Source organism: Microtus oregoni, unplaced genomic scaffold, assembly GCF_018167655.1.
Source record: "Microtus oregoni isolate MIOR12 unplaced genomic scaffold, Mior012 000037F_ref0000500, whole genome shotgun sequence".
NCBI classification, from domain to species: Eukaryota; Metazoa; Chordata; class Mammalia; order Rodentia; family Cricetidae; genus Microtus; species Microtus oregoni.
In genome coordinates, this window is record NW_024543096.1 from 14,091,954 (window position 1) to 14,104,499 (window position 12,546).

The following is a 12,546-nucleotide window of genomic DNA, read 5'->3' on the forward strand; positions in this document are numbered from 1 at the left end:
CTTCCATACCACAAACTACCAACTAGGAGACATCATTTTGGTACCAGGCCTAGGTCCTCTTTCAGAACTTGTCCTGGAACTTTTTTCTGAGCACTGGAGGCCTCAGAGACGTTTCTGCACTTGGAGAAGGTAGACCCTGAGGTCAGTTCAGGAGCGAGAGCCATCAGGAAGGCTCGAGCTGTGACCCTCAGTTCACAGGCCCGAGTTGGAAGGAGATGTTAGAAAACGCCATCTCCAAAGCCCCATAGCAACTTGGAAGATGGGGAGAACAGCAAGGAGAACCCAGTGCAAAGTTCCAGCATGCTGGACTGTGAAAGACCAGTTACAGTGTTGTATATGCCAAACATCTCCCCTGAGCTCTAGGTTCCTGTTTCCATGGTGATTTGCACAGCACAGACCTCCCTCGCCTCATACAGTCTAACAGCATGACCTGTGGCTTAACAAAGCAGCGTCATTTTAATGACTCCAGACTCTCGAGGGAAGACTTTGTCTAAGCAGATGTTCAGTGTGTGTTATATATTTGGGGGTGTATATTGCAGAAAAGATAAAATAATCCATGTTGTAGCCCATCTTTGAATAGGATCTTTCTGAGGTAAATACCAGGTCAGTTTTTTCTTATTATCCTTAACCTTCTAGTATTTTTCATACATGAAACTTTATTTTTTTTAATTAATCATCTTTTTTAAAAAAAAATAGAGCATTCAGATAAAATGTGACGGGCAGCAAGAACCATGATTCTAGTAATCTCCCATTCTTAGGCGCAGAAGATTTCATTGTACCTTAAAGAATGTTCTGGCTCTATTTTTAGATACACACTTTCTTGGAAGATGTTAGCCGATGTTTGAAAATACCCATGAAGACATGTTTGTGCTGTTGTTTGAGTGATTTGCTGTTCAGGATGCAGTTAAAAGTAGCGTTCACATGTTGTTCGTCTTTGAAATATTTTGATCTCTTGTCCTGACCAAGTCACAGCACTCCAGCTACGTCACTCTAGATTACAGGACTAATCATGAGATGGTTCACCCTGCACTGTATGCCTCTGGGTCCTCCGAATCGGTACAGTACCTTCTTCCATTCCACATAAGTAAGATTGCATAAGTGATACATAATTGATAGATACAGCCTTCACCATTCTGTTATCAGGACAACTGTACCAATTAGTTAGAAAATTGGTGTTCTGATTATCTGGTGCATTGTGGCTGCCGGTACATGCATTTGTAAATTAATAAATGTTCAAAGAAACACAGCAAATAATGGCAAAACTATTTTTGAACACCATTTGACTTTGTTGTAATGAATCAGAAGGCATTTTAGCACCTTTTTGTCTTAACGGCTACTCACTGATGGGCTGCACAGGAAGAGGGAAGTGACTGAGGAGCTTATATGTAGTATAAAGGTTGGTTGATTTATAGTTCACATTAAATAGATCTTTTTATCAAGTTGTCACAACTCCACCTGGCATAGAGATGGAGTACGAAACCCCTTTCCTATCTACACTGTCAGTTAGCTCTCCTGTTCCAACGGTGCTGGCATGGCAGTGGGCACTGTAGTACTCCAGTTATCTTGCTAGTACCCTTCACTGTCCGTGCTCGGCTAGGGCACTGAGCTCTTCTGTCCTTCAGTGCACTGCCCTAGGAGCCGCGGGTAGAAGAAGCAGTCAGGTGATGAGACTTCAAGGACACATAGCTAATGATGCTTTCAGGGCAATATTGTTTGTTTTGCTTTTCTACTTTTAAAGATACTAATTCTGTTAGGTTGTGTGTGTGTGTGTGTGTGTGTGTGTGTGTGTGTGTGTGTGTGTGTTTAGTATGACCAGTGTAGAATCACTATATTCATTTGTACTTTTTCTTTATTTGGTTAGGTTTTAGTTTTAATATGTGTATGGGTATATATGAGTATTTGTGTGGGCCAGTACATTTGCAGGTGTGTGTGTGTGTGTGTGTGTGTGTGTGTGTGTGTGTGTGTGTAAGTCAGGACACAGCCTTGGATATCATCCTCAGGAACTACGCCTCCTTCGAGGCAGTCTTTCATTGGCCTGGTACTCACCAATGAATAAACTGTCAGTCTGGGGAGCCCCAGAGACCTTCCTGTCTCTACCTCCCCAGTGCTGCAATTACAAGTCCATGTTGCTGTTCTGGCATTTTATGTGACTTAGGGGATTCAGCTGGCTCTAAAGCTTGCAAAGCAAACATTTTACCAACTGACTATTTTCCCCAGTCCACGATTGATTCCAATTTTTTTTTTCTCTCCTCAGTACTGGGAACTGAACCTATGACTCTGTGCGTGCTGGGCAATTTGCTTGCCCACTGAACTCTGTCTCAGCCCTGTATGTTTCTCTTGAAGAAAGATTTAACTACTTGTTTCATGGTTTCTGAGATAATACTTCATTAAAAAGACAGAGTAGCCCAAGTACAAAAAATTTAAGGTGTGCCTCTCTCATTTCTAGGCAATTGCTCTGTGTAGTTGTAGGTTTGGATCTCTATATCCATGTACAGACCTTGAGTGTTTTGGGTTTCTGTAAAAATGTTTTTATTTTGCTAAGACATTGCATACCACTTGGTATTTCAAACCCAAATTCTTGGTGTCCTGGCATTCTAGGCTTTAACTAAAGCCAGTGCTGAGGATACAGCCCAGTGGTAAAGCACTTGACTAGCATCTGTGGGGCCCTGGGTTCAGTCTTTGTAACACACTAATATACACATGCACACACCCACGAGAGGGGGTAGGTGCTTAAAGTCTCATTTAAAGATTGGCACGTGTTTCTAGGGTGTGTGTGTGGGTGTGTGATAGTGTAGTGTATGTGTGTATGTGTGGTGTAGTGTGAGGCCTGGGACTGTGACGGTCTCTCTGGCAGCTCTGTTGCTTCCTCCCTTTGCCTGCTCAGTGCTCTCTGCCTGAGTGGACGCCCCTTGTGGCTCCTGTGGTTGTTAGGGTTCCCTGTGACTCTTGGAGCGTAGCATACTGTCTGTGTGCTAACCAAGTCTTAACAGGCTCCTTCAGGATGCTATATAACATACGCAGAACTCTAGAAACTCCGAGTAGATTTACAAATGGAGCAGGTTGCTTCAATGTTAACTACCCGGCAGTGACTCAGATGGTACTCTACCATCTATCAGAGAAGCCACACACTACTGACATCTTCCATTAAAATCCCAGCTTCAGAGAATTGATAGCTGTCACAGAGTTCTGGCACCTAGAAATGTACTGTCAAATGATGGATCAGAGCTCAGGCTGTTAGGAGCCCCTGTGAGGAATGTCACCATCTCTTCCCATAGGCCAGGAAACAGACTCTGATGTCAAGTTAAAGGCTCAGAATGCACTAGGGTCTGCAGTTCGCTCTTGCACCTCGTATGCACATCTAGACCAGCTCAACTAGTGTTACCTAAAATTTGCTTTGCTCTGCGTAGATCAACCTTATTGAGAACATAAATTACCCAGTAAAGCGAAGCTGCTATCGCTACGCAGGTTTGTTCACCTGAGCAACCACTGAGTACAAGGGACGACCCGAGGCACTGGGTAGACAACAGCACAAATGAGACAAAAATCTGCTCCTTGAACTTACATATTTTAATAGACAGAGACAGTAGGAGCATTCCTACAGTATAGACTATAATAGATCCCTAGGAAAGAAGGGAGAAATCCTAGTGAAGACATTGAATTCCTTAGAGTTGTATTTTGAGCTCAGAATGTGACTCAGAATTAGCCAAAATGTTTGAAAGTAATGCAGCGTTTCTGAGAATGTATGTTAGTACCGTGAAGGTTAAATCTGAAAAATGGGAGATCAAATGGTGATAACCCAAACATGAAGCAATGTGTGTTTTATGTCTGAGAGAAAAGAGAGCATCTGAGTGGTGTGCAAAGGTCAGCATGACCTAGTCCCTAAGTACAGCATAAAAAGCTGGCGTGAATGGAGAAGCCGATGACTTGGTTTGGGCGATGGTAATTGTCATTTAAGTTCAAGGTAGCAAATGGCACTATAGAAAACAAAACAAACTATGAGAGAGACAGACTGGTTAGAAGAGACAGCCATCAGGTTAGACTTCTGTGTGTTCTTCTGGGGAAAACTGGAGGGAAAACGAAACATATTGGTTAGGTGTTAGTGCCTCTGTTGGTGTGACTCCATTCTTTGTAGACTTCTTAGTAAGCAGCACGAACTGTAACGTAAGCCAGCCCATCTTACCTCCTGCGTTTCGTCACTACTCCATCATGAACACTCTTGGGTTTTGTTTTAACCAGTTGTTAATCTATACCCTTCCTTCCCCTTGACCCCCGAAACATTTGGCCATCATTCTTAGTTTTCCTCTGAATGTATTTGGAGGAAGTTATGAGAGATGGGTTTTCCAAAGACGTACTTTTCAGATTTTGAAGTAATGAAATACATAGGTTAACTTGGGTCTTGTAAACAGAATAAAGAACATTTATGAAACTGAACAAAGTACAATAATAGACTGAGTGTGGAGAGCACATTCACACCGATGAAGTTAAAATAACTGTGCTATTAAGGTGAGCAGAGCCTTCTAGTAACCTCTGGCTTATAGGATGCTATTGACAAATATCTGTGCCTTTTAACAAGCTCTTCTGCAATGTCATTAAATTCAGCTGTAAACTTATTTTCTTACAGATGTGCCAAATACTGGTGTAAGCAAAACTAGAGTTTCTGACACTGTCCATCCCAACAACTATCTCATCAGGACAGAGCAGGAACAAGGGACACTGTACTCACCAGAACAGACGTCTCTCCATGAAAGTGAGGGTCTGTTGTGTTCTACTTTAAACACTAGATTTTCTTTGATTAATTTCAGTTTGAAAGTGAGCCTCAGACATGGATACTAAAGGTACTCTCACTTTCATTCTTGCAGGATCGTTGGGAAACTCAAGAAGTTCAACACAAATGAATTCTTATTCTGACAGTGGGTACCAGGAAGCAGGGAGTTTCCACAACAACCAAATCGTGAACAAGGCAGACAGTAGACAGCATTCATTCACGGGACCAACAAGCAACCATGTGGTGAGGAATTCGCGAGCTGAAGGGCAAGCTCTGGTTCAAGTAAGTCACACGTCTAGCAATCCCCTCTGAGTTCTGTTGCAGGCGTTGCTTACGAAGAGCAAAGCCAGTGTGGATTGAAAGAATGAAAACTGCACTCAGATCACTGCACACCGTTTGAGTTGTGGTATTGAAAATATTTTAAGCATAAAGTCTGAAACTCTTTGTCTGACTTAATTTATTCTTACTAATCAATCTTTATAAGTTCCTAGATGCAGTAGATTAATTCTTCTCAAAACAAGGAACTCGATGTGAGCAGTCCATAGGAAGAGTCAGGATGGCATGGACTGGCGTAGTTCCTGAGGGCTCCTAATCCCTAGCAGTACTAGCGCTAAAATGTGCTGTAGGAAGTCTCAGAGAACAGAAAACCATTCTCCACCTCCACGAGATGGGATGGAGTCTATAATAAGCAACTGTGTTCATCTTCACTAAAATTGTTCACTGAAGGGGTATTTCCTCTTCTGGATCCCCATGCTTAGAGAGACATTGTGTAGAGGCATATCTGCTCAAGTTGGGACTCATTTGATAGGCAGAAATGCAATATTGCATGCATGGTTCTGAACACTCCCTTGCTTCCTTGTTGCTACTTAATTCACATCATCCCACCCGACTATGTAAGGACTGAGAGCCCTAGTAGCCAGTGAGGCTAGCCCTCTGTCCAAGTACCGTAGAAATCCTTTAGTCGCTGTCAGAAAAGTTGGATGGCTACTGTTCCTCGGGGAACACCATAGAACACACCACAGAGGGCCAGCTTCCCAGTGCTACAGCAAATCGTGGGGATGCAGTTGTGCACAGTTTTGCCATCAGTTTAGGAAAAGTCAAGTCTGCGGCTTTTAGTCTTAAAGGGAGCACTTACCCTTGTAGCCCCTACTTGAGGCTGTGTGCCCAGGCTGCATATTACCCGTGCATGCCCTTGGCTGGTGGAGGTGTGTGGTGAGGTTTGAGGCACACTACATGGACACCTCTGGGTGTTCACCTGCGTTTGGCGGATCTCCACACCAGCTTCTCTCTAGCCTTACTTTTGTCTAATTACCTTAGTTACAGCTTTATTCTTAGTCATGATCGTGTTGTTCTTAAAAAGTAAAAGCTCGTGTTAAGTTGATGTTGTCCCTAATGCTATATTGTATTACCAGTAGGCACTGGGACCTAATTTGCATGTGGTCAGGACAGCTTATCTAGCCATCTAAGTGGGTGTGATTCCCTTTGTCAGCCTGTTGCTGATACTGTCAGTTCCCAGGCGAGCACGCGACCTCTCCAACTCTACACTAACTTTTTAAGCCCTGTTCCATTATTGCCTTGTTTAGTTACCATATTCTTCCTCCCCCCATCCCCTTAGCACCACCACCACTGTCCCTTAAGGGTTGACGTTGAACCTGCCTGAGGTGTTTGAGCAGCCAGCTCACTTGTGACCGAAGAGACTGCAGAAAACCCTCATAACATCCCAGGTTCTTTCCTTACCATCACAACTACAAGTGGGTGAGGTGGATGGTAGCTGCCTTCCAAGAGTACCCGAGGAGGGCCTTTCACCCAGAGCCCTAAGGCCTGTTTCCTTCCCTCCACCTGCCTGCCTTTGCCCCATGGCCGTACCCCTCAGCCACCCCTCCAGTGCCATTTCTTCATTGCTGTACTGCATCGAGAGTGGCACCTGATACCCATCGTACACAGACATCTACAGATTCCTTGCAGACTGTTCCATGGCAGAAATGTTCATTTTCCTTTCTGGTCTTTTCCAGCTGGCTAAGACCAAGAAAGCCAACAAGGCTTAGAACATTCCTTCTACTGGGACAGATTCTCGGGTATCTCACTGGCATTTATTTAAACCCACCAGCTAAACTAAAGCTAAGGGCTCATATATCAGACAAGACCAAAAGAAAGCAGATCTTAGGATTTGGCTAGGACGCCTGTCTGGCCAGGCTCTTCCTTGAACTAAATTATCAGGAGAGAGCTGGACCCAGGCGCTATCCAAACGTTCATGTAGTAGACCCTGCATAAAATATGTCCCGCAAGTTAACAGCGCTAACCCATAAAGACCAGCTGTCCATAAATACTCCGCAGCTCTATTTAGGTTGACAGATGAAATAAACATATTTTTTGTTTTCTACAAAATGCATTGCCTTGGCCACAGTCCAACTTGCAGGGAATGATACAAGCACATGGCCCCAGGACTCTTCTTGTTCACAAATCACTTGTAGCCCTTGGAGTTAAAGCATGTCATGTGTTGGAAAGCACAGAGGCAACAAGTGAAAAATGTAAAGACCAAAAATGAGCTATTAAATGTCTTCAGGTTTCTTCTCCTGACTGGTTTTAGTATTCAAATTGCATCACCAAAAAAAAGCAGAAGCAAAAGCTAAGATCTTGCTCTAAAGCTCGAAGCAGAGAAGCTCAGATGCCTGAGATCGTGGGTCACGTTCTATGTGAGCTGTGTGCGTTTTTATTTCTGTAATAACAATGGGCGCAAACCCCTGGATAAACCCGTTCTCTTTTCTCCCCCTCTCATCAGCCATCAGTAGCCAATCGGGCCATGCGAAGAGTTAGTTCAGTTCCATCTAGAGCACAGTCTCCTTCTTATGTCACCAGCACAGGCGTGTCTCCTTCAAGGGGGTCACTGAGAACTTCTCTGGGTAGTGGATTTGGCTCTCCGTCAGTGACCGACTCCCGACCTCTGAACCCCAGTGCTTACTCCTCCACCACGCTCCCTGCTCAGCGGGCCGCCTCTCCGTACTCACAGAGACCCGCCTCCCCAACAGCTGTGCGCCGGGTTGGGTCTGTCACCTCCCGACAGACCTCCAATCCTAACGGACCAGCCCCTCAATACCAGACCACCACCAGGGTGGGGTCCCCACTGACCCTGACGGATGCCCAGACTCGAGTAGCTTCCCCATCCCAAGGCCAAGTGGGATCATCGTCCCCCAAACGCTCGGGGATGACCGCCGTACCACAGCATCTGGGACCTTCATTGCAAAGGACTGTTCATGACATGGACCAATTCGGACAGCAGCAGTATGACATTTATGAGAGGATGGTTCCACCGCGGCCAGACAGCCTGACAGGTGAGGATGTGCGACAGCGCTGTTCACAGCCCAGGGTGAGCCCTCTGCTCACACAGACGTGAGGACCATTGGGGAAAGACTGATAGTTTTATCTGAAAAGTTATTATAAACCTAAGGTTAATTTATTTTTCAAGCTTTAGTTCTTTTATATGTGAAATTATATAATATATATGCAGAACTCTTTTGTAAGGCATCTAATTTTTCTCCTCAAAACATTATGGTATATAGAGTGATTTTGTGTGTGTGTGTGTGCGTGTGTTCACTCACTGAATTTTAAAAGAATTGGTTAGATTCCCTAAGCTCTTTGTTAATATTATATTCTAAAGAAGGGCTGGTTGAACATCTAGGCTTACCTGCATGCACCCTCATGATACAGTGATATGTTAAAATGTGGGATCAGAATATCTGTCTGAATTTTTTATGAGGAATGTTATAGTTGTATGCACTAGAATATGAACTTCATACCCTACTGTTCCGATTTGGGCACCCTGATGGGAAACGTACAAAGCCCTTATGAATTTCTTTCAAATGCCATTTGGATTAAATTAGAAAGACACCAGGTTCCTGGCATTATATCTGTCTCCTTTAGGGGGTTTTCTTAAAAGATGTTCTATATTCTGTAATGATTTTATCCTTTCTAGTAAGAGAAATTTTTCTTTGAAAAAAAATATATGTGTAGGACTGAGGATGTCGGGCGGTGGCAGAGTGCTTGCCTAGCCGCATCACTGCCCGGGGCTTGATCCTCTGCACTGGCCAGGGAGAGTTTTTAAAAACAAGATATATACAAAATGGTAGAATGCAGAGCCATGCAGGAAAAGTTGGGATAAAGAGCAGAAGTTTCTAGGTCCTCCCCTGCCCACACCAAGTCATGTGTGCCAGCTCAGTCTGCATGTGTGTGGCCTAGAGAAGCGTGTGCTGCACAGGGAGCAGTCCATCATGTGTGTCTTCTGTGCCTTCGTCTCGGTGTCTGCGAGGTGCACAGCACTCCTTTTATGTATGTGATATGGTTTATTTAATTCCTCCGTGGTAACCCACACTTGTCTGTCATTTTTAGCTGCCAGAGACACATGGTTTCATATAAACAGGTACAGTGTTACCTGTAGGATCTAGTTGTCAAAGCTGAATTCCTCTATCAAAGTATATGCGTACTTTTTCCCTGAGAGAGAGACTGTCACGTTGGCCTCCAGGAAAGCTTCATGCGTTTGTACTTTCTGACCTGTAATTAGAGTTTGCCAGGCTACTATACTGTCACCTCAGATGGACCAATCTGGTGGCTAAGACGCTACAACTGGCACCATTACTGCATTATGACTAATGTTAAGAGTTTATGTTTATGATCAATTTTATCATAAAAACTCAGGCTCGGGCCTTCTGTAACTTTTATAATGTATGAGAATTTTTTACACAAGATAAGTTACATCGTTTCTCCATTGTATTTCTTGCTACTTTGCTTTTGGGACTTTTTATTAAAATTTTTAATGTTTTTTGTGGATAAAATTAATGTAGTTTATCTTGTGGCCTCTAGAAAATGTTCAGCCTTTGTAAGCTTTTTTCTAATGTAGCAAATGTTATGAAACATTTCTGGTGAAGCTGAATTTGAGCTCAGAAATTTCTAGTTGTGAAATGACCCGTTTGATCATCCTGCCACCAGAGGGGTACGGTTGACTTAAGTGTTTTCTGAAGACTGCTGACAAGCTTGCAGCCGTGTCCTGTCGGAAGCAGTTAGGAAGCACCCCCTCCCCAAGACCCCAGCACTCCCAAAGCCCCAGCAGATAAGCGGCTCTAAGGACTTGTGCTCCTCTGTGTTTGTGTAAAAGAGCCATGAAAAATTCCCAGCTGAAGGAAAGTGGGGTGTGTGTGTAGAGGCCAGAGAACAGTGGTCGGTGCCTGTTCTCTCCTTACACCATGCACCTAGCAGGGCTTGAGTCCCACAACCTGCATTGCCTTTACCCACTGAGCCATCTCAACGGCCCACTCCGCTTGCTCTCAGTTGTGATTTGACTACCTGACCTAATGAGGTGGGAATGATCCTTTTTATGATGAATTACTGTGTTATCTTCGGTCATTTTCAAAGCAAATATATGCTTTCTTCTGCTTCTAATTGGAAGGTAATCTTAGTTAATATTCCTGATGAAGTAACAAGTTTTACTTACTAACATTGAAAAGTCACAAACCTGTGACCAGTGTAAAAAAATATATATATAAATATATATATATATGTATGTTTGAAACCCCCTTCTATCATGAGCCCCATCATTGCAATCTAAATCAAAATATTTTAAATCATCTAATGTTAAATAGTACTTGTGCATTTTCCTTTAGAAAGATGGTAAATGGGAGTGCCATCTGAGTTCCTGTTAGAACAAGTTTGGGTTTTATTTTGTCTTGCTTTTTAAGAAAGGAAAGCATAGTAACCACAAATAGTGAAACCGTATTTCACTTTTCAAAGCCGTTAACTTTCCAGTATTCTCCCATAAAAACCATGTATGAACTAATAGATCTATTACGCATCAGCCTTTACCTGTAAGCATATGATGTAAATAGTGTCTCAGGTGTTGGGAGGCAGTGGCGTGAGGCACAGTAGGCTGCCTGCTAGTGAGATGGAGCGTGTCTGCGGGCAGCAGAAGAGAGGCCCCACCGCCGTGAGTACAGCTCTGGCTCCCTTCATGCAGGACCCCACAGGAGACGTGGCAGCCTGTGTTGTTCTGTACAAACATAAAGTATACGTACACAAACCAAGCTCCTGATGTCACCATGTGTCACTGATGGGCAGTCCATCACTGACTAAAACGTCATTTATGCGGCCCCTGATGCTATGATCTTTAAATGGTAATCATGGCAGAAGGGGACATTCTCTATTTGGTCACCGTCATAAAGTAACCCATAGTTGGAGAGTGATTCTAGCAAATCAAACTTAATGAATTTTGATTAGGACATTAATTTTTCTCTTGCTAAGAAAGATTTAAAAAAAAAAAAAGAAGAACACACCGTGCCCAGAGAGCCTTTCACACCAGGCCTCCTCCATATAGAACAGAAGCTCTCAACCTGAGGGTCTTTGAGGGATCACATATCAGATATTTACAGTACAAATCACAACCAAGTTACAGCTATGAAGTAGTAACAAAGTAAGTTTCTGGTGCGGGATCAACACGCCGGAGGAACTGTGTTAAAGGTCACAGCGTTAGGAAGGTTGAGAACCACCTGCAGACCTAGCACTTGTTCTGTTGGTTGGCACTTGATTCCAATCTCACCGTGATTTTCTCCGTTTCTATGGTGCCGTGTTCCTTCCTCTAGGCTTGCGGAGTTCCTATGCCAGCCAGCACAGTCAGCTCGGGCAAGAGCTCCGTTCAGCTGTGTCTCCTGACTTGCACATCACTCCCATCTATGAAGGGCGGACCTACTACAGCCCCGTGTACCGCAGCCCAAACCACGGAACTGTGGAACTCCAAGGATCGCAGACCGCACTGTACCGCACAGGCTCAGGTGGGCCCCGTTCCGCTGCCTTCCGGGTTTCCCTGGCCCAATAGGAGGGGGTTTTGCTGAGGTCGGGTTCTCCATTAGAAGGAAAATCATGTTGTCCGTTTAGTCGTCAGATGAGGGGCTGTGACAGCAATCGATGAACAGTAAGCCAGAAGTCCATCAGCGCAGTTAGGGGTGATGTGTTTTTACCATGGTGTAATCTAATCAATGAAGGTAGTGATTGCACTGTTAATTAGGGATAGGTGTGGAAAGCTGTAAATATGACTCCCTGTGATAGATGCATAGCAGGTAGAGAAAGGCAACCGTTTGCTGACTTCCTTTGTTGTGACTTTTGTTGCCTGAGCCAGGTGTTGAAATGATCCAGAGAGTGGCGAGATGGCTGATCTAGCGGGCCGGGGGTGAAGTTGATTTGGCTCCACTCCCTTTTTCAGTGTGGGGTTTCCTCTGAATACTCACTCCTATCTATGTGGTGACAGAGCGATGCCCACTGTGAGAGATGTGTATAAAACAGGGCACTGAGCCTCACAGCCTTGCACCTCAGTTCTTACCGTTTCTTACACCCCAGGTTTTGCTAAACAGGAAACTATAGCCTTTATGGTATATATTCCCAGAAGGTGCCATAGGATTGCTTTGAAGAAGTCTCAAAGGCAGCAGTTTCTAGTATCCAAAAACCCCAAATCCTACAGAGACATAATTCACAGGTGCACCTGAGGGAGATGTCTCCGAGATCACTAGCAAAAAAAGATTCTTCTTCCCCAGAAATGTAACGTTTGGCCGACCAAAGAATTTTCCTTATGATAGATGTTAATGAAGAAATGGTCATTTGTTCTTGCGTTCTATAAGCAGGGATTCCTTTAAGCAGACTGAGAAAATATGAACAACCTTTCCAATTGCAGAAAGACTGTCAAGTGCTGCAATGGGAGAGACAGCAACTTTGATCATTGAGGGAGAAGTGTTCAGTGCAGCAGACAG

At 44.0% G+C, this 12,546-nt stretch overlaps 1 protein-coding gene across 15 annotated transcripts in view; it reads left to right on the forward strand.

Annotated features, from left to right (window-relative positions):
* Nucleotides 1-12,546, forward strand: part of Pkp4 (plakophilin 4) — a 213,896-nt gene that overhangs the window by 156,286 nt on the left and 45,064 nt on the right. For 9 of the 15 annotated variants that reach the window (XM_041631439.1, XM_041631446.1, XM_041631445.1 and 6 more), the window contains 4 exons: nt 4,622-4,753; nt 4,860-5,047; nt 7,545-8,094; nt 11,389-11,577. In XM_041631439.1, coding sequence (XP_041487373.1) covers nt 4,622-4,753; nt 4,860-5,047; nt 7,545-8,094; nt 11,389-11,577 — 1,059 coding nt within the window. The remainder of the gene's footprint in view (nt 1-4,621; nt 4,754-4,859; nt 5,048-7,544; nt 8,095-11,388; nt 11,578-12,546) is intronic. The other 6 variants (XM_041631443.1, XM_041631444.1, XM_041631453.1 and 3 more) reach the window with 2 other exon arrangements.